The sequence below is a fragment of the Athene cunicularia genome (genome assembly GCF_003259725.1).
Source record: "Athene cunicularia isolate RWA chromosome 1 unlocalized genomic scaffold, athCun1 chr1_part2, whole genome shotgun sequence".
Lineage (NCBI taxonomy): Eukaryota > Metazoa > Chordata > Aves > Strigiformes > Strigidae > Athene > Athene cunicularia.
Genome location: NW_020799092.1, coordinates 50,722,442 through 50,745,448, shown reverse-complemented (window position 1 = coordinate 50,745,448; position 23,007 = coordinate 50,722,442). Strand labels below are relative to the sequence as shown.

Here is a 23,007-nt window from a genome sequence, read left to right as displayed (position 1 = left end):
TTGTTTAATGCCAAAACAGGCATCATTGCAATGTAAACACTGGCAATGTAATTGTTCAGTTAAAACCACCACAGCTCAGTTTTTAGATCCTAGCTGACTTCAATTGTATCTGTGGTTAGAAACTGCTTTTCTATGTCATATTCCATAAAGAACAGTGAAACCTTTCTGCATTCATTTTGGTTATAACCATACGTGTACCACATGTTCAAGATAATTCTCTAGAGACAGCTGAATCATAGTAAAATCCACTCCATCCTTCCTCCTTCCAAACCAAATGGCTACTTATTTCTGAAGATACAAAGAGACCTCTTGTTGGCAGTGCTGGGTGGTTTATTCACATAAAGTTAAATGAAAATACGTTTCCCATTTAGTGAACTACTGGTAATAGATTATTATTTGTTTGCAAAGAATTCTGAAATGTGTTAGCATTCATTGCATTTTAAATTAGAAACACATTTCATAAAACATCGTGTGATGAGATTTGCTATCATTAAACTGCTTACTTTTAAACAGTTTCAGCTCTCTTGTAATCCATTACATCAGTACATTCTGCAAATAGTCCCACCTAAAAATAAAATATAAAAAATAAAGTTGAGAAGCATGTATTTTTCTCTTAAAAACTAGTGTATGTTATTCAGAATACCAGCCCAGCCCCCAAAACATTTAAGAACCTTAAAATGTATTGTTTTACAGATAATAAGATTTGGCCAGGTAACGGCAATGAACAAACATCCTATTTAGTAAGATAAAGCAGAATACATAATAAGCAGGTCAGTAGTTATCCATCTGAAATAGCCTATAATTAACATTTGATGTCTAAAAAGTTTAAACAGCAACACCAAGGAATGAGGTATGTATGTTCTCAGATATCACATCAGACTTTCATTTTATGCAACTAACTGTATTTCACAACTAGCATCTTACAAAATAGAACAGTACCATTGTGCCTGTAGAAGTACTGCATTAAAAACAGAAAAATACATTATTACAAGAAACCACCAAACATCACAATTGTCAGGGGCTACAAAAATCCATTGTTTTAGCTGTTTAAGAAGACATATCATATGTTGGTAATAATCTGGGGCTGGATTCACTACCAAGAAGGTCCATCCAACTTTTACATGGGCTTAAAAATATATTTACTTTGAATGAAAAAGAAAAGAATCACAGGAGTGTAAGTGGACTACCTCACTAAAAGGAGCTAAATGGACTTTTGTACTGAACCTGAATCTATAATTTAAAATCTATACACAGATTGTATGTGTGTATCAAAACACTTATTGGTTGTAAACAAAAATGCAAAATCTGTATTCACAAAAATATTTTATTGGTACTTTTACATAATACCAGATGGGACTGTAAATAGTTCTGCTCTGTATCAGTATATTGCTATGTGCATGAATGGTGACAGTTTATGCCATAAAGTAGGGTACTGAGTTTTTCCATATGATTTATGACACAATATATTCTTATAGGCCAAATCACTATTAAAGAAATTGATTCAGGAACAAAAAATTAATAGTATTGTTATTTCCTTATTCTTGTGCAATATCATTTGATGTTCCTGTAATGAAATGAAGTGACTATATGACACTAGATAAATTTGGGGCAAAGAAACAGCACTAAGCAGAAATGAGAACTGCACTTCTGTTATTTTTAAAGCTTTTTCAAACTTTCATAATCCCAAATGTTAGTTTTTGCCAAATGCATCGTCATCTGACGTTCAATATTTGTTACTCAACATAGAATACCAGTGTACAGTGACCATGTAGTACTTTACCTGAACTGTAAGGTTAACCAATCAATGCTTAGAATTTTTCTATTTTGCTTGTAAACATTACAATAAGTGTTTTAAGTGTGAAAAAATATTGGTAAAACCATCAACATAATTCAGTAACAGTAATCTAGTAAAATGTGTCAAACATTGGCAAAAATTCATACAAATGTTTTATTTAATAACATTTTTCCTATTTAACCACACCAAGTACCAGCAGGTGTTTTTAAGAAGATAATTATTATGAAAATTCTGTTGCAGCAATAGTTGATTAAGTTGATCTTTGACTTGCATACATATAACTATGTTTCACAATTCTCAAGTAATACATATTTAGGCAGCTTGAACTATGTTATAAAAATTTATATTCAGTACATGCCAATAGTAGAGACTCCAAGAGTTGTGTTAGAACTCACTAAACTAAAAGTGAAAATGGACTTACCAATAACACTGCATAATGAACATTCAAACCACATTTTCATGGCACCTTTACACATGAAGATTAAAAAGTTGGTCTGAAAATGTTTTGTAAGCATTTGTAAATTGCATTTAAATTATTGTTTCTACCACTGATTTTTTTTCTTTTTTTAAAACTGCATAAATTATGTTCCAGTCAACACACCAATTGTGCATGAATAGTCTGTCATGAAAATGTGGTAATAGGTGACAGAAGTTATGTATTTGCATGTTTTGAAGAGACTAAAGAAACTGGAGGAAATAAACTTTAATGAGATTCCCCATTCAGTGATGACGCTTCTCCTCTGGGTGAAGATGATCTGGACATTCCCCTCTCTGTGTTGTCAGAGCTAGAACCACTCTGACTGTGTTGATCTGCAGAAGCAGCACTGGAAGCAGGTGGTGACTTAGTTTTCTCCTTAAAGTCCGTAATTATGACTGTCAGATCTCCAACGGTAACTTCCAAATGCTGAGCGCTACTTCGATCCACATTTTTCAATCTTGGCCTAAATAAAGCAAATAATTGTATTAAAAACACACACATCATCTTATCATCTTGTCTTCTTCCTATTCTTTAGGAGCTCTAGAGATCATACATATGTACATAAGACTGCTGTGTGCAACAGGTAAATACACAGGAAAACAATGTACCACAAATATTTATGCTGGAGTGTTTCCTAGTATGTTTTACATTAAAACAGCTGAACATAACACCTTACCTTCTCCTAAGATTAGTTAAAAGTTGACCTTATAAATAATGTAACTGTGCAGCAATATGGATGTTTTGCACATGAAGGTTTTTACTTTAAAAAATTATTTATTGTGGCTACAGGAAGTTATAAATTTGATCCAGAAAAGCATCCATCTCTGCAGCAGCCTTAAGCAACAACTCTAAGTAGAGAATGATGTTCAATAATTAAGATGTCTTTTGAATTCAGCAACACAGATAGCACTAACTTGCAGCAGGTATTACTTCACTCCAAAACCTACCTAGGACTGCTAATATATTATCTGAGCTGGAGTTTGTGTTCACAGTATAAGTCTGATATTCCTGACATAGGCTGTGATTTAAACCATGCACAGAGATGAATATTACTCAGTGTTGATAGGGTAAGTCTCTTCCATCTAATCTTTCAATTGTTTGATTTTACAACAGAAAGGTCATATTTTTTGCTAGTGATAAGCATAAAGTACTTTCAATTTACGACTTTCCTTTGACTATCACGAAAAACTGTCACTAGGCAGATGAATTTATACAAGCAGTTAGGAGCAGCATAGCTTTATACATTTAACTGACTCCACAGCTTGTACTAGCTCAAGCTACAATAAAATAAATTAATGACATCACATGTTAGCAGGTGTGCTAACAGCAAAGCCCTAACCTTTACCCTATCATCTGACTGTTTGAAGTACAATTGGTTCCCAGCCACTTCAGCTGAAACACTTAATGCCTTTCCTCCACTAGAATAGAGATAGGCTTTGACATCTTTTTCCCCTGAGGCTGAAGTAGCATGACTGAAGAATTTAAGAGAGGACTGAAAATCTGCTGCTCTGTAACAGAGGAATGGAGAGAAAAATTCAGCATTATCAACCTGCATAAGTGCCATGTCTGAAGCTTATTAATCACATTAAGCATTCATGCAGATTTTTATGATTGTTTCCAACAATAATGTACAAGTTTTAAAGCAGAGAAAAGGATATCCTTTTCCCAAAGGATACCAAAGAAATCTGCTTAATCTAATCAAGCATTCTTAACTTGTTATCCTACCTAACGAATCAATTCTGTGAAAACTCTGTCTGTTTGAAACATTAAAAAGTAGCCTAGTTTTCAAGTAGCAATTCTTAATGCAAATCTCAATACTGGTATTGCTTTAAATTTTAGTTATTTTTTCTATTTTTAGATATTCTCCCTCATTTCCTACCTCAGTTTTAATGTGTTACTGCAATTCAACCATCAGTATTTCAATTTATAATATTTAATTAGCTTAAATAAAACTCACTGTTAACTTCAAGTCCTTCATAACTGAAGTACTGCAGCTGCATGAGGTAAGCTAGTAAATTTGAGTATTACCAAAAAAAAAAAAAAAAAAAAGGGAAAGAAAAAAGGACATCTCAGTGTCCTTAATCTTGAAACCATGACTTTCTTAATGACTGTTCTCTCTTGACTCTCGATCTTTCTCTGCTTCTGATCCTGAAGATCCTATTTCAGGCACAAGAGAAGCATCTGTTATTTCTCTGCATAACTAATCCCAAAGGATCTTCCTTGGCTGGACTACTTTGGAATGCTTAAAAAAAAAATAATCAATAGTTCCTCCCACATTTGCTTAGGCTACGTGTCTTGTATATGTCAGCCTTTTTTGGCACAGAATTCTTGCTACAGTAACTTTATGCTTGGACTGTGATGATTTATGGGTTAAACTTTGGGGGGGGGTTGATTTTTATTATTTTAATTTTTTTTAGGGGTTAAACTTTTGCTTTTGTTTTGTAGTTTGTATCTTCTTTCCACCTGGTCTTACAGAAAGATCAAGGCTTTTACAACTGCTTGTCTGTACTGTAATATTTCATGTTCTCAGTTTCAAGAGTCCAAGGCTTCCTTCAGCATCCCAGATGTAGCACAGAGATTTTTATCACTAGGTAACGTACATGCTTTATCCCATCACATTAATTTATACCCTAGTTCAGCCCTTCAAAGTTTATTCCAGTTCTGCAAGGATAGCAATGACCATGTTACTTTCCCACTCTTCTGCAGTCTGGTACTGGTTGTCTCTCTCTCCTAATAATTTTGCATGAAGACTAGTCACTCCTGTCCCCTCTCTTTTTCAGAGATTAGTATCATCTGTTTGTTTATCTACAGTTTTGTATGGTGTGAGAAATACATCTGCAACCCCTAACAGAAATACCCGTTTTTCTCTCTGTATTCAGCTGGTCTCCATCTTCTGGTCAAAATTACAAACTGCAGGTTTTCTTCACATTTTATAGGCATCCTAAACCGAAGAAATTTCACAACAAATATTTAGCCTTATTGTCAAAAGAGTTTGCCACGGCACTTAAGAGTAGTAAAATCGCAGAACATTTTCTTATTTTCTTTTCTAAATTATATTTTAACAATAATTTCTAAAAGTTTTACCTGGTTTTCTTATGACTGTTCTTTTTGCTTGTTGTTTCCTTTTCACTTTTTTCCTTTTCTACTTTGTCTTTTTTCTCTTTCTTTGATTGTGTAGGGGGCACGAATTGCTGAGGAACCTGTTGTGCAACCAGCTGAGAGACAGGTCGAGGTTTCCTGTATGCACAGATATATAGACACACATAATGCTTAGACTTTAAATGTCTCAAACTCTCTATACTTATTAACAATCACTGTAAAAAGAAATATTGCTAAAACTTATCTTGCCGCTAATACTTCATTAAAATAGCATATCAAATTTAAACCCATTACAGCCTTTTGTTTCACTTTTTCAACAAATTAGATTTTTATTTTCCTTTAAGGATTCAGAGACAAGACTGCAATGTGCCTTTATTCTGCTAGTTGTTATATCCAGAGACCTACATGAAGTAAACTCCAAAAGATGAAGCTTCCAGAGGGAATAATTTAGCACACACTCCCAGCCCCCTCAAATGATGAATGAGTCTGTTTTCAGTGTACTCCAATACAGAAGTATAAAATCCATATCACAAAAAGGAAAAAGCTGACCTTTCAGGTATTAGAGCTAAAGCCACCGTTAGCCTTCCAGAGTAAAACGTGTTTTCAGCTCAAATTATTGAAAACAATGAAAAATCCTGTTGTATGTAATTTTTATCAAGTTTTATCATTTAATCGTCTTTATTTTGAGGTTTTGGAATTAAGACATTTCAAGTCATGACATATAAAAATGTTCTGTGATTCTATTAAGACTTAGAAGATGCAAATTTAACCTTCAAAAGAATGTTTACCCTGATAAGTTTTTATTAGTTGTGGTTTTGATGGGTTTTTTTTTAATAGAAGCAGCACAAGTTATATGCACTGTGATATTCTGAAAATACAAAACAGTTATTAGAGCAACAGAAACTATCAGCTCTTACATGTATTTCTTTATCCCAACCCAAAGGATCATGCTACTGGCACTTCTTGCTTAGGTGAAGTGACAAGTAAAATAACAAAATCAGAAAACCAAGGCAGCTCCCATTAGCAAGTTATATCTTCAGTAATGATTGCAATAGTTCATGCTACAGAGTGAAAGCCAAGTTACAAGAATCCATAAAGTGTGGGAAAGGCAGTTAATATAAACCAGCTGAGATTTCATGAATCTTCACATAAAGTTCTTAATGAATTAAAGTAAAAATAAAGACTATTATTAAAAATGTCAACACAATAGAACTTCAGGGTAAAAACTAGACTACCACATAGCCACTTATAAACTAAGCCCATGCTAACTCATGAAGAGATGAAGATCAGCAATGAATCACCTAGGGAAAACTACCCAGCTTATATCAACTAGTAAATACATGACTACATGCTTTTCAGGAGAGCATTGCAACTAGGACCTTAGAAAAGACACAGTAGAGTCCAAAAAACACTGAAATTACTGTCAGATTACAATTGTTTATATTAACAGAGTACATAGGCCTTTTTTAGGAAAATTTGTCTCAAAACTGTTTTGACCTTTTGTCATAGTAGTTCATAACAAAGCAAGAACCACCAAGGCATAATTGATGAACAAGGTTATAAATTCAGGTGGAAAAAACCTGTGACACAAAACTGATAATCTGTATTGAATTGAAGATTGCTTCAGGAAATAGGGATGCAGGGAGTTAATACTTCTAGTGACAGCCAAGTGACAATCACATCATTACTACATAGTGACCTGAGAGAATAATCTGCATGCTACTTATGAAGTAAGACAGTACTGAACTCCTTAACACAGAATTAATTATTGCCCAGGAATGTGGACAACATCATGATCATGCAAACTTGTTAAAAAGGGGTAGAGGGAAAAAAATTCTTAGCCACCTATTTTAGGAGTTCTCAATTCACAACAATTTCAGTTCCTGAGGGCAAAGTAGATAGTTTCTATTAGAGTACAGCTGGGAAATTAAGCTTAGAACAAACTCCTAGGTTTAGAACTTCTTTTTCTAGTACCATAAAATAAATGAGACTAACAAAAAATATCTTTGCCAGAAGGAACAGAAGTCAGTTAAGACAAAAAAAAAAAAACCCACAGAGAAATCATGTTTGAGAAGATGCACTAAAAATTAATCAAGAGGTTCTATGTGATTTTACTGTGACAAGAAATTCCACTCGTTTATTTTATTCATCCTTAATAAACATTCATCTTTTTGTTGTCAATTATTTCTAGAACTGTCTATTAGTTATATCTATGTTCTAGAAGTTATTATCTGGTTTGGCACTTCCAGATTTCTTGAGGCATTCAACATTTCTGTATTAAAAAGTTGAAAAAAAAAATTTTCACGTATCTCAAAACTAAGAGTGTCTTTCAAACATTTAATTTTGTTTTTTTCCCCAGGTACTCAAAAGGGGCTGATGAACTGCAACCACTTTGCAAGCCATGCAGGCTTCAGGAGATAACTTTACCACTTATAAAGCTTTAACCTGATAGAATTGTTCATGATTCAGCAGTAGCTAAATCAAGCATTTCCATTCAAGTATGAAGGAATTAATACTCAGAGAAGGCTTTCTTGCAGAAGATATATGTAAGAAAAACTATTCCTGTAACAGGAAATTGATTTTGATGATTTGCCAAAATACAACATTTTAAATTACTGGTTTTCAAAACTAGTTCATTAAAGACTCCTTGTAATAAGCTGCTATAGATTAAGTAGATGCAGAAAATGTTAACACTGTTTTTTATTTCATCAATATATTATGGTAATTTGCTTTTTGAGCATAGTCAAAAGTACCCGAGCTAACCGGTGTTTAGAAAGAAGATCTATAAACTTCTGCATTAAGATTACAAGTATTTTTGCCTCTACCACTGGGAGTGACTTTACAACTGAACAATCCAGAACTAGTCAGAAACATTAATAAATACAATACATATTGCTTAGTCAACTCCTCAAAACTTTGCATTTTTACCTAGTAATCTCACTTCAGTCATTTTAAGTGGAACACTAATCAAGAGGCATACACTATTACAAAATATAAGAGCTATCAATTCTTTCCAACAGAGGTGAACTTCATGGTTTCAACCCTAAGCACTGCAGCCATACTAAGAAACTGGTTTACTGAGCTTCCAAGAGATCGCTACACATCACAGTTCCAAATATTATGCGCCACCTCCTCTGTCACTTAGTTTTGCTTTACAGACAGCATTACCTTTCTTCTAAGTTAAGATCAGCCATACTCCTACCTACATTTCTATTCCAACCTCATGCATTATGCTTTTATTAATTATCTAATTCTAATGTTGCTTTCAAGGTCCTGCATACAGACACACACTTCATACTTTCCTTTAAAAAACAAGGAAGATTAAAATTTTTGGGTTTTAAAACACCAACAGACAGTAATACAAATACTGAAGGATATAGCTTGTCTTCCCTACAATTCCAATTAATGCTAAACAACAAGGAGGATGTAATCATTTTAACTCTATTCTCCTTGTTGCAGGATGTGACTACATTTTATCTTACAGGATTTGATCTAGCTGCTGGTTTAGGGGGTATATTTACAGAGGCTGCAGAAACTTGTCCATTTAGGTTTTCTGTGCAGAATCTTATTCAACACTGATGGTCTTAAAGGGAGCAAATATTTAATACTGAGAAGGATGGACTAGTTTTCATTGCTGGCATTCTTTTTTTTTTAAAAAAAAAAAAAAGCTTTCTAGCATAGCAATTTGCATGTCTAGAGATGAAAAATACTCATTCAAGTATACACACAGTGCACTAGACCAAATGATATCTGGAACTTTTGCCCCAAGTCATTTCACTCCCTCAGAGCTCATATCATATCACAATACCTTCCTGCTCATAAGTCATTCCGGACGTTTTGCAGCAGTATGGGCTTCCTTAATTTCCCTCACCTGCTATTCACCAATAATCTATGTAAAAAGATTTTTTAATCAATTTGACATGGTGAATAACTTGGTCTCATTACAACAAAGCAGGTCTGTTTTGAAAAATAGAAATAAACAAAAAAGTGTCTATGGACAATACTAATAATCAATATATGCAGCAGAAGTACAGTAAACTCTGTTGCCTGAGTTGTGCATCAAACATGCAGACAACCAAACTGGCTTAATGCTGAGGCATCTTGGGGTCTGGCTGAATTTAATTTATACAGAACACAACTACATTTGCACAGTGCTGCTGCTACAGCCATTACGGGCCCATAAAACAGTCTAATGTGTCCTGCACTACTCAGAGTATGAGCTCAAATTCTGACAGACCTGATCTACTTATCTATCAAACCAGCTCTAGGGTCCGTCCGCTACAGTCTGTAAACAAAGAGTGATGTGGACAACTGTGACAGTTTTTCCATGAACCAACTCCAAATCTACCTACATCTCAAGTGAGTCCTGCATCAGCATGATGCATCCCTGCGTGCAGGGTTCGGAGAAGATCCATTCGTTTGGTGTTGCATATCCTGAACATGCAGAGCCAACTAAGTAAGACTGCCGAGCAGCACACAGTGCAGCAAAGCAAATATGACTGCTCAGAAGCACAGTGCTGAGACATCAAGGGTCCAACAGAGCAGCCAACACCTTAGCTTTGATTCAGTGTGAACCATGCCAGACTTGGACTGGCATACCTTCCAGTATCCACACATCTCGGAACATAACTTATGCTTTTCTATATGGAAAGCTAGATGATATAATTAAATCTGTGCTGAATACATACACCTTTTCAACCTGTTGTGGGAAAAGTGTATTGTCATCTATAACGTGCAGTTTACCAAGTTCAGATATTCTGCAGAATAGAAGACATACTCAAAGGTATACTCCTTCTTGAAGCCAAATCTCCTCTGCTTTTTGTATTCTATACTGCAGGAATAGTAAAATTACAATGTCCCAATTTTAACAGAATGGGTCTAAATTAAGGAAATGCTGTCACCTCAGCTTTCAATCAAGCTGAAAGATGTTCTTCAACAGATAACCTGGATCCAGAGTAATAACTTCCGTTCAAATATGATCCTTTCCTTCCCTTTCCTCTTCTCAAGTCCATCTACCTCCTGGCTTCAATTCAGACAAAAAGCTCTCACTGGAGACTTATTCTGTCTGGAATGGGAGATTATATCTAAAAGTAAAATGTGTATCTAAACACTTTCAGAATACCACATTAAGCCAGATATTTAAGTCTGCTATTGGGCTCTGGTCACTTTAGTTGCCATACTTTTCCTCCAATAACTAAAGCAATACTGTAGACCAGTTTTACTTACCTACCAATAAGATGATACAAATCTGTTTTCAAATTTCTCTTACTCCCTTGTTTCCTATGAAATTAGACACATCTTGCCCCATCCTAGACATCAGGAAGAAATTGCCCATGAAGCACTATTCCTACAGAAGAATGTTATGTTGTAGCTGCCCAATATGGTACTGATCTATTTTTGGTTTGTGGACTCAAGTTTCTCTTCCAGATAATAAAAAGCTACCTTTTAAATGACAGAAGGATTCAATGAAACAGATATGATGTTCATACTATCAAACAGAACAGGTAATGATTATATACCAGAAATCATTTCTTTATCAGAACAGTTCAAGCTTTCAGTCCGATCAGCAGTATCTCATCTCCTATCATATTTTCATTCCTAGAAAAGACCAGTTCCTGAGCAAAACAAAGCCTGTGGTATTTCTTCAAAAATCTTTGCCTGCTTTTACGTAGAATCTCTACATGGTATCCCACACATTCCATAATTTCAACTTTGCACACAAATTTTCTCCTTTCCTCCACTGTAAAAGATGATCACCTCTTTAAAAAAAAAAAAAAAAAAAAAAAAAAAACCACCAGGTTTCAGAGTCTTAAAGAGGCTTTTATTCAAAGGCACCCCTAATCCTTAAACAGTACCATTTATCTGAACTTCTCTTCCCTGCAGGGAGATGTTGACTTTCTGTTCAAGAGAGCAGATTCATCCCTCAAGAAAGGGAGGTTGTAAATATCTGGAACAGAAACCTTACTGATTTTGGTTTGCCCTTGGTCACCAAACCCTTTCCTCAAAAATGAAAACACCCCATTACCCTTTAAATTTGAAGAATAAATAGAAAGAAGAATAATAATACAAAATATTCTTCCCTTTCAGGTGATTCAGGAGAGCAGAATAAATGCTTCCAAGTTTGTGTAACTTCCCAGATCTTCTACTCCTTGTTGCTTTAAGGTCCTCCCTGCACAGGACTCATTAATGAGTCCAGCATGGGTTTGAACATCAGTTTCATTCACACTCCTTCAATCTGTTCTGTCCCCACAATCCAAGGCATGGCAGAACTTATTCTTTGGAAACCAGTAATCTAGTTAATCAGTGCCCTGAATTTTACTCTCCAGTGTTTTTCAAGAATTATCAAAATCGCTATTGCCAAAAGGCCTTACAAGCAGTAACTAATCCATTTACACAAGTCATCTTTGGTCAAGCCTGTGAAGCTGAATGCTGAAGAATGGGATCAGTAGGAAAAAAAAAAAAAAAAAAAAAAAAAAAAAGAAATGCTTTAGCCTTTAAAAACTCACACATAGGGTTTTTTTATGATGTCTCCTTGGGAAAGTCTTGCAAGTTGTTTATTTCAAAAGCTGCATTATAAACACAGAGTATGCTGATGCACTATGGATTAAACCCAGGATGCTTGTCAGTTCTGACTAAGGTAGTAGAAACTCTGAAATCAAAGTCAGACATTCCCAATTAAATATCTTCAGGCAAAACATAAGCTCAGTCAGGTTCTAGGAAAAAACTACCTAGAACTAATCACTAGACAGAGAAGGTCAGTCAGCTCCTCAAACCACTGCAAGTTTTCCTGCACTCCACCTCCTTCTTTGTTTATTACTTATGAAGGACAACTGCTTACAAAGCAACCTTTCCAAAATCACACATTTCTGACAGTCACAAAGAAATATAACTGGTAGAGTATCATCATGACAATGCCTCTACTTTCTGACTGATTAATACTCCTTGGATTTTTCCTTCTATCTTATCCTATATATACAAGCTTATGCAACTTCCACTTTAAACTCAGCTGGTTTCTATTTGGATAGCTAGAAATTTTTGTTCAAGCACTCATCCTTACTTTAATTACAGAAGCTTTTCTTTCATTTACCTATAATTACACTGCTTGCTTCTTTTGACAGCTCTGTTGTCCCCTGACTTCCATATAAGATGTGTCCATTGGATCTATAGAAATGTATATAAAGCATCATGGATGAGCTGATATGCAGTAGCCAGCTATGGGCACTCTTCAACCATTGCAAATGCTCAGTAACTTTTGACAGAAAACAACTGTACGGTGAAGCCTTCCTGTAAGCAGTTCTGACAAGGCAATGCACAGGAATGTATTATTACTGTAACAATTCAAACAGCATTAAAAGTTTAAAACACTTTTCAAAATTACTGCCAAATGCAAGGAAAGCATTTAACGCTCTTCTCAAATCCAAAACTCACACCTTCCCCACAGGTTGACCATCTAGTCAAGTAATTATATGATACTTAAAAGATTATCTGTTTTTCATAAACTGACCATGTCCACTAGTATTCATACTTAATATCGCTCTTGTTCTGCCAAAACTATACGCTCTTCTATACTATCACCAGCATGATAACATCTGATTTTTAAGATATTCAACCATGCTAGAAGGTTTACACTACCTACAAGACTGGTAAAATAGTTGGATACCTGAAAACAGCATATAACCTACAGTAATATATACCATGTTATAAAGCCACTGTAACCATGAGACAACTAATTTCTACTTTAGTTGTACCTTGTTGTCCTCCCACCAACCCACCTCTTTTTGGGGGAGGTCTGTCTTCTTTCTGAAATGCAAGCTTTTAAAAGCCACTAACAAACTCTTCTAAGCTTACTCTGCACCAAATTTAAAATTTCTCACTTCATAACAAACTTACAAGAGTTGTGTGTATTTTGTTCACCCAGAAGTTACCACAGATTTACATAATAATGAAAAAAATGGTACTCCTCTCTAGTGCCCTGCAAACTTGCCTATCTCCATTCCATCTGTAACTGTGAGGCCTCTGTGGTTTTGTAACTGAGCTAAGATACTCTATTTTTTTCCAATGGATTTCTAGTTTTAATCACATACATGTACTCCTCCTCCACCAGGTTTTACTATTCCCTCATCTAGTAAGGATTTTCGAAATACCTTGTTAACATGCTTGAGTTTTTCCAACCTTCAATTCTTTTAGATTTTGGTAGCAAATTTAATTCTTGTAACATGAGGTGGACTGAAAGTCTTTAGTTGTCTGTATTTTATAGTGCATTGCCACTGGAAATAAGAGTAATCCCTGATAAAGGAAGACAGACCTTGGAATTAATTAAATTTAGTCATCTCCTCCTTATAGCTTCATCCTTTTATGCAGTAAATAACATGACAGGAGCCATTTCCAATGACCATTTTTTAAAGTCTGCTACCCATTTGCTACCAGCAAACATGTATTTTACTTCAGACAAGTCAATACATTCTTGGAAAATTCATAGCCTGAGTAGAAGGCTGTATTTCAGATATCTATACTTACAAATGCATGCTGTTGTAATAATATTCTGTATTGCTCCTTTGCTTCTTTATTTTTATATCATCATATATTCCTCACCTCCAAACAACACAAAGCCAACCTCACGATGATTATGACTGTCTCTTCATCTAAATCATATTGAACCTTACCTAATCAAATAGTTTTGCAAATATCTCTTCATAAATACAACTTGGCTAGATAATTTCACAAAGCTGTTAAAAGACTCTCATATATTGGCTAGACTAAAATTCTGCAAAACTACATTAAAAAACAATGAAACAGTTTAAACCCCTTCCATGGGTGTTTTCAGAATGCATTTGCAAGACAGTGAGACCTGATGTATCAGCTCAGCAAGAAAAAACACACATGCTCACTCCACAAAGCCATTCATCTAATAAGCCTACAGACCATCCTGCTCTTTTCAGAACTGTTACCAAAACCAGAAAGACAAACTGCTGTAAAGCTGATGTTAAAGTACATACTTGTTTAGTTTTTACTTAAATAATTCCACTTTAAGTAACTCAATTAACAATATGCCATTGTGAACTAAACAAAACTATCGGAAGAAATAGTTAGGTTTAACCAAACCCTAAAAATCTTGTTTTGCTGTTGTTTGCATCATACATGTCCTTTTAGAAGTCTAAACAGAACATAGTTAAGTGCATTAAAATCTTGTTGAGAACAAAAGTCGAATCATTCAAATCTTACTCTGTTCTTTCATTACTAGACTGGATCATTTCCCAATACAAATGTACAGGCTTTAAATATCTTATCATTTATTTGAAGATCATTTTCCACTCACGTCTATCCTAAATATTAATGTCTCAAGAAGCTAATAGAAATCTGATATCCACAGTAATACTCTAATCTCCATTTTTCTAGTTCACAGCCATTATGGAAATCTCAATAAAAGCTTATCTTTGCATACTTTCTACTTCATCATCATATTCTTGCTAGTCCCTATTCAAATCTCCTTCACCACATGTCCCCATTTCTCTAATTACTAAAGTCCACATTCTCAAATATATCTTAACACAGTAATTAAAGCAATTAATTTAAAAATATAGTTGTTCTTAATCTCCAAAATAAGCAGATGCACAGAGGGAGCCTTTTGGAAAGATTATTATTTTACAGTGAACAGCTTTTTAAACAGACAGACAAAAAGAAGGATATGAAAAAGTGGTTTTAGGTAGGTTTTAAAAGTGAAAGACTACTCCTGTAACACATATTATGAGAATATCTTCACTTAGGTATGAATGTTTTGAGCAATTCTTATGGCATTTATTTCATTAACTTTTACAGTATACAGCTATAGTTAAATATTGTAGCAATATTATAGCATGATACACTTCCTGAGTGCTTTCAAAAAGACATTAATTATGCAAAGTTTGAACTGTAACTTTATAATAGAGCTTAGACAGCTTTTTACTCTGAAGATCACAGGACAGGTTACAACCAGCAGCTTTGGAATGTGACTTTTCCACAATGAACTGACAGTGTAACACCAAAAGGTCTAAATGGCTCCAGAATTTTTATATTATATATATATATATATATTTATTTTTCAAATTCAGCCTCTGTAACAAGTAACACAGTACCTTGAAACAGAAGTTAAGTAGTAAATAAACTTTCCTCCCACCCACTAGTCAATTATTTTTAATATAGTTGTATCCTACCCACCCACCCTTATATACTGATGAATTGCTTTACAAATACCAAGTAATTAACATTCCTACTTCCTCAGGCATGTTTTCTCTCTTTTTCAGCAATCTTTATGCAAAACAGATTACAATGATGCTAGTAATTTTTGCATCTATGCCCCTTCCAGAGCCTCTTTTCCCTCCCAGTGTAACTGGCTTTAATAACAGCCAATGTAAGCAACTTCACCTGAACAGAGGGAAAAAAATCAGACATATACAAGCTACCCCAGGCTTCTTTGTTTTGAGCTGATCTCTGCCTGCAAAGAGTTTAAATTCAAACGGACTGCTTTTTTTTTTTTTAAAGACTAGGAATCCATGAAAAATGTTGGAAGGCTGAGGCCTATATTTATATAGATATTGCAATGGTGTTGACAGCTTTAAATAAAATAAATGGAACCAAATTTAATTTAGCATCATAACCTTGTTATCATGGCTTACAAATACATAGGTGAAGAATTTCCCAAGAGTCAAGAAACTGTTACCTAAGTTCTGCATAATATAGAAAGAAATCAATATAACTGAGACACACATACATGCATTAAGTCATTAGAGTAACTGTCCTCATGGAATAATGCAGACAGTCAACAGTCAGTTTGACACATGCTGAACAGCACAATCTTATTAAGCTTCAAGTGAGAAGGCAAAAGTTTAAGCCTTACATTTTAGGCCATTCATTCCAGTTCATGCACAAGTCCATGTTGTTAAGGTGTAAATATGTGCCACCTGGCTGTAGAGAAGCCAAGAAAAATTCCGTATCTTTTTTATTGATCTTTCTTCATGCCTCAAAAAGAAAATGATTTTTTCAAGTGCTAGTTTGACAGTAAGCATTCAAAGCATGAAATATTCTTCAAACCTCAACAGCAGAGGACTATTTTTGTCAAACACAAAACACTCATTCCCAAATAACTAGAAAGAAATGTCATGCATTCCTATACACAAAACGCACAACAGCATTTCATATATCCTTCCACATATTTGCAGATTAGTAGCTACAAGGTTTTGACTTCATTTTCTTCCATTGGGCAATTTTTTAACTAACTTTTTTTTTCTAAATTTGATACATAAGCAAAATTTACTTTTTAAAACCACATCTTTTAACAGACTATCACATCTACTCCACAAGCTCTTTGTGCAGCACCTTGTACAAAAAAAAAGCTTCTAGGTTGTGCCAAAATACCAAGGAAACAATATTCCAGAACAAAGGAAACTGCTTTTTCAACCTCACTAAAAACCCAGCACAAACATTTGATTCATTACCATTGCTGATCTTTAGTGATCAAGCCCAACCAGATCACAACTTACATCCTAATACCAAAGAAAGAAGATAAAAAACCAAAATAATTTCTACATAAGCACATCAGGGATATTTAAATCAAACAGGAAATCATCAGGAACACTGTGTATACTAAGTAGTATTGCAAACACTGCGGGCAATTAGATCTTGCAAACTGTGGTCTACATAGAAACTGCAGTTCATGTAATGATGCCACTCCTGATTTTTAGCAGTTGAAGCCACATTATGAAAAGCAAAAAATATTTCCTATTACCAGTTCTTGTAATGTAAGTACAATAGTTGCTAGCAATTAAATTAAATCACTAGCAGGAAAAGCAGTTTTCAGATTCTGACATAGATCAGCTCATCCTCCCTCAGTCATCAGTACTCTATTAAGCTATTCATTAAATAAAAACTCAGATTAAACTACGTTTAGCTTGCCGTGTCACATGAATATGTTCATGCTAATCACCACACAAAGGCATCTTGTGAGAAACTAGTCTTTATTTCTACATTGAAGCAGTTCATGATTAAATGCATCTTCAACATTGATAATTTACGTTATCCAAAATTATTTTTTCTCATTACCATCACTTCAGTCATATCCTAGAGTGTTAACAGTACATTACACTGCCTCCACAAATAATACAACTGAACAATTATGACAGTGCAAACAATGGAGCTAGTGTTCTGTATGGGAAAACATAATATAGATCCATATGCATACTGCAGAGTAACAACACAATTTCTACACATCCTATGTATATCTGAATTCTAACTTTCAGCCAGCTCTGATTTCCAGTGCTTTCATATTCCTATCTATTTTACAGTGTGAATCATTTACTTGGAATTCATCCATTCAGTGCATTTCTAGCAATTCTGTCTTTCAATAAAAGCTGATTCAATTAGAACAGACTTACAAGACCCATATGGTTTTATCAGTCACTGTATAAATGTGCAGAAAACTACCCCTTGAGGCAGTGTCCCTATTTAATCATTCCCTTAAAGGGAATGCCCTATTTTCCAGATGACATTTAAGAGATGAGGCCAGCAAGTCTCCTGAAGACAACTGGTACACGGCACAAGTCTGCCCTAAGAAATGTCTGTATCAGGACCTTTAGAAAGCCCAAACTCATCTTCACAGATAGTTTTTAAAGCAGCCATGAAACGTTACTTTTCCAACAACCAGTTTTAAGTCTTCAACCTCTCACACACTGTGGTTAGAAATTCTTCCCAGTGTGCCACAAACTGTGGTTCACCGATGCTCAGAATAAGTGACAGATGTATTGAAAATATGCTGTTTGAGAGACATGTGGGTATCAACCAATTTATGTTTTCTAAAGGACAATGTACTACGTGTGAGCAGGGGTCAGGAAGCTCAATTTCCTTAACAGCATCCCCTGAGGAGGCAGTATTTGGGAGTCTGCAGAGAAGACAGTGGTTACAGTCTTTTAGACCCCTAGATCCTTGGGATTCATGGGGAAGTGACCTCTCCCAACTTCCAATCCCACAAAGGGTTGGATCCTCCAGGCTGCTCCTCTGTCCCCTTCCTGTAGAAACTGTGATGCTTCTTGCACCTATGCAAAAAAACACACGCAAAACATGAGGTTCATACTGATGCAGCAGCAGTTATTGTTGCACAAAACAGGGTGAATGCTTGGCACAGCTAGTTTTGTGACCAAACAAGAAGGAGCATGCTTCTAACCTATCTTATTTGTTCTGCACTGCGGGTGTGATCTTCCCAGAAGGTTGCAGCATTCTAGAAACTTCTTCCATTCAGAGCCAGCCCCACAAAGATGTCCATCTTAAGAAGGGAAAAAGACTACCCTAAAAAAATCAAGTCTCCATAATGCTCTTCAGAAAAGATTTATATTAATAGAAAAACATGCCACAGTCACCAGCCCTCACCTTTTCTTTTTCCCTTCTTATTCAATTACTCATAGCTCATGACCCTAACCACAGAATTCAATGGTATCTGTAAGAAACAACTTTCCTTTCACTGAATGTGTCAAACCAACTTTTTTTTTTTTTCAGCTTTTAGAGTTAGGAACTCTATTTTTAAAGTAAATTTTAAAACCCCCAATCATTCACACAATTTTTTTTTCTACCAAGCACTGTCATTTGAACTGTGCAGTTCAGATAAAGTATATTCAAGCATTCTGGAAAAGTTTAAAGATAAGTCCCAAACTTCCAGTAACTTAGAGTAGGAAAATTTTCAATTGTTCATTTTCTCCCCACCCCCCACCTCCTAAGAAAACAAGAAAAAACTTGTAGCAGACGTCAAGGTCATATTCATAGTCTTCAGTCTGACTTCTGATGGAAGGTTTGTCAGACAAAAGCCTACCAACAACATTCTGCAGCTGAACTCTCCAAGTTCAAGCCTGCTCTACATCAACGTACCACATACCAGTGGAATGCACTTCAGAGAATAGACAATCCTCAGGATCTCTGTCCTACTTAAACTAGGATAAGCTACTGCATGAAAGCATAAAAAAATGAACACTTAATATTTTGTTCCACTAGCCTACTTTGAAAGTATTTTGTAGCTGACTGTATCTGCCAACAATACAAGACATCATTTGATACTCTGAGAAAGTTTTTTGCAAAGCATACTTTCCTAACCTGACTTACAAGATGAGAAGTACAGACACTTCTATCAAGTTTTAAACATGAACATACATAGTGGGCTGTCACAATAGTAAAGGAAAAGTTGTTATAAAAAGTCATAGGGCAGAAAATTCAACTTCTTATCACTCTACAAATGATACAAGAGCTTTCTTTTTACCAGCTAGACTTCTCTATTAACATACTTAATCTTACTGTCAGTATTTAAATCCCAGTAGCTTTAGTCCAGGACAGCCAATAATTTTCCCTAGAAAAGACACAGTGAGCAAGAGTACCACTGGTGGCACTAAAAACAAATATTCCACCAACAAAAGATGGCATTTCCACCAACAACAACAAAAAAAGCGCTAAACACATCAAAACATGCACTACTTATGCCCCGAAGGAAAGTACTTAATCATGTAAATAGAAAGAAGTATATCCATTGTCAAACATGGAAAGAAAGCAAATACCAGATGGTATAAAGGCTTCTTGGCTTCAGTCTCCACACAAAAGTTTAATTCCATATAACCAAACTAAACAAGGAGATAAGAGTACAAGTTAGAATAAGAAACAGACAGGGCAACCGGATGCTATATATGGCAGTCAAGAGCATCTAATGAAATTCACCATTGGAAACAAGTTGTTTAAGGAACTACAGGAAGATGGAAAAAGTCATCAAGTACTGCAGAAGAGAAAAAGATTTTTAAAAAAGAGAAATCACAAGATGCGTAAAAATAGTGCAGGAAGTAGTAGATGACTCAGCCTAACTCAAATTTCAGAAAGATACTAGAACAAAATTATTTAACAATCAGGATCATTAAAGGATAAAGCAAATTGACTTGTCACAGTCTAGTTTCTCTCTTAAATGGACTCATTGTCCTATTGACTAGGAGAAAAGCAATACACATCCCAAGTCTTCACTTCCAGCACAATAAAGAAATGCATTCTCCCATTCAAGCTAGACTATGATTGGGACAAAGTTGCACAGTTCAAAATTAGGGTTTGGTTTTAATAATTCTCAACCACCAGCTGTAGATGAAGGATAGCATCTATAGTGAGCTTCTACAGATATAATATTTAATATTCTTAATCATGCTTTGGACAAAGGAATAAGGAATAGAACAGGCAAACAGCACCAAAAGGTCGTGAGAACTATTTGTCAAGACAATCCTGAGTTAAGATGACTCAAAAAATCAAAATTATGAAAGCCAAAAATGACAGAATAAAGCACCACAGGCCCCCACAACTGCATAAAAGAAGCCCTACTTAAGTAACAACAGGACACAAAATGACACCAGACTGTACTGAACAAGTCGAGTGAAAGGCATGGAGAAGCCAACATTATGATACTACTGCACAAAAGGAAAATCTTAATTCAGGGAAGTACCAACATCAGACAACATAATGTAGCAAGATTCTGAAAAGGCACAGTCCCACTAAACCTTACACTAGAAATGACTCAGCTGAAGGTATGTCCTCATTCTGGGCTAATACTGTAAGAAACAGGTGGAGCAGTGCAAGAGTCAGGAATAAAGAATCATAATACAAACTGAAGAAAACTCATCTAGAAGAAAGGGCCACTGAAATTTTGTTTCTATAAGAGAGAAAAGGGGTGAATGTGGACAACATAACACAATAACCAAAGAACTACAAATATAGTGGGTAATTCACTGGGGAAAGGGGGAATATAAATCAACTGATCTTACTGAACAGAAAGGTTAGATATCTAGAAAAATGTCAAGGGCAAAAAGCACTATAAATAAACTGTCTAAAGGGGTTACAATCTCCTTCACTTGAGAGTTGTTAGAACAAAGATTATGTTAGCAGCTGCCCAGGTTTACTGAGTTCCTAGGACAACATGGATAAGCCAAATGAGACACGTGAGCCTGCTTAGAACCATCTCTATAATGAACCCAGAAGTATTCAAAGCTTTTACTGCTTTAGTAACTGTGGAAAGCAAATGCTAATCTATTTTGCTTGGCTTTGGTACAATTCAGCTGAACAAGCCATTCTTAACTGGCAGAACCTACCTCTGACCCTGCAGTGCCCATTAACAAAGTTGGCTTTCTAGAGAGTGTTTCTCCCAAATACATGATCACATCCAAGGTTTTGAAAACATAGGGCTAATAATTTTTTTTTTCCTGTTCAGCAGCTCTGACATCATTAGTTATCATAGGCAGGGAAGAGAGAAAGTTTACATAAAGTGATACCTTTCTTTCTGCTCATCTTTGTTTTTTTAATTACATGAGGTATATACACATAGACTGCCAAGTCACAATGACAGCTACCTAAATTCCTGGCCAAAGATGACCATTGATATAACTATTTTCAATATGACACAGAAAACCCCAACTAAAGTAGTCTAAATCAACTATCAAAGCCAGATCAAACAGGCCCTACCAGGTCTTAGCCCAATATCAAATTAAATATTGTTTATTTTGTTCTGGATAGACTATATTAAAAAAGAAAAGGAAAGGGGGAAAAAAAGAAAGCTCAAACTATAACAGACATCAGGAAAGAGTTACAGAAAAATCACAAAACAAACATCAAACCAAAAATACCAAGCTCATGTTTAAAAAAAAAACCCAACACATTTTTCCATAAACTGTTTAGAATAATGAATATCTGCCAGATTCAAATCTACAAAGATTCATCAACAGAATTAACTTTAAAAAAAAACCCCTCAAAATACAATGAAAGAAACCCAAAACCAACTACTTACGTAGTCTTTCTAAAATATAAGAGGTATCTTCTTTTGATTGGCTGCCCATTGCATTCTCTATTGCCCATACATCAACAGCATCTAACACAGCCAACGCAATCATTAAAAATTATTGTTTCATATGGAAAAAACAAAATCTCATATTCCAAACATTACTTTTAAAACCTCTTTTGAAACATAAGACTGGAAGTCCAGAATGACTGGATTACATGATGGCTACCTACAGAGCAAAAGAGAACAATTTATTCATGCTGCTCTTCATAATTTAAGATAAAACATAAAACTTGTAATACAGAGCTTGGTAAAATATGGATTATATACGACTTTTCCACTCACTTCATTCCTGCAAATATTTCCTTCTCCAAACTACCACAAGTAACGAACAGCTCTTCAGTCTGTTAAGCTTGATTCAGTCATGTATTTGTAAAATCAGCATGACAGGCGGTTCTTCCTCTTTTTCTCCTTCACAACCTTCCCCCTGACACACGCATGCGCATGTGCGCACACAGAGGCTGCATACTGGAAGGCAGAAGAGAGAGTCCTTAACAAGCTGTTGTAAAACAGACATGTTAAACCAGATATACAAGATAAGTACCAACCCTCTGTCCTGAGCAGTACTGCATTTCAACAGAAATACAAATACCAGATTTAGTTAAATGTAACTGATTTGTGCTTATAAACATCCAGATGGTACATGACTAAACAAATTGCACATATTTTCTGAAGAAAAATGACCTTGATATCCAAGCTAAAAAATTAAACATTTTATTTATGCTTCTCAAAGCATAAAACAAACTCATGACAGCTTCAAGTAGAGAC

At 35.1% G+C, this 23,007-nt stretch overlaps 1 protein-coding gene across 1 annotated transcript; it reads right to left on the bottom strand.

Annotated features, from left to right (window-relative positions):
• Positions 1-685: 685 nt before the first annotated feature.
• On the bottom strand, positions 686-22,683 carry YAF2 (YY1 associated factor 2). The gene is made up of 3 exons (XM_026866436.1): positions 22,525-22,683; positions 5,358-5,510; positions 686-2,736 (listed from the first exon to the last, which is right to left on the bottom strand). Exons 1-3 carry the CDS (start codon positions 22,527-22,529, stop codon positions 2,499-2,501), a joined length of 396 nt encoding a protein of 131 aa, XP_026722237.1. The 5' UTR covers positions 22,530-22,683; the 3' UTR covers positions 686-2,498.
• Between the last annotated feature and the right edge of the window lie 324 nt (positions 22,684-23,007).

Coding starts and splice junctions, on each gene's coding strand:
- YAF2 (XM_026866436.1), bottom strand. Junction 2,737..5,357: donor AACAGTCATAAGAAAACCAG/GTAAAACTTTTA, acceptor TGCTTTATTTAG/GCCAAGATTGAAAAATGTGG.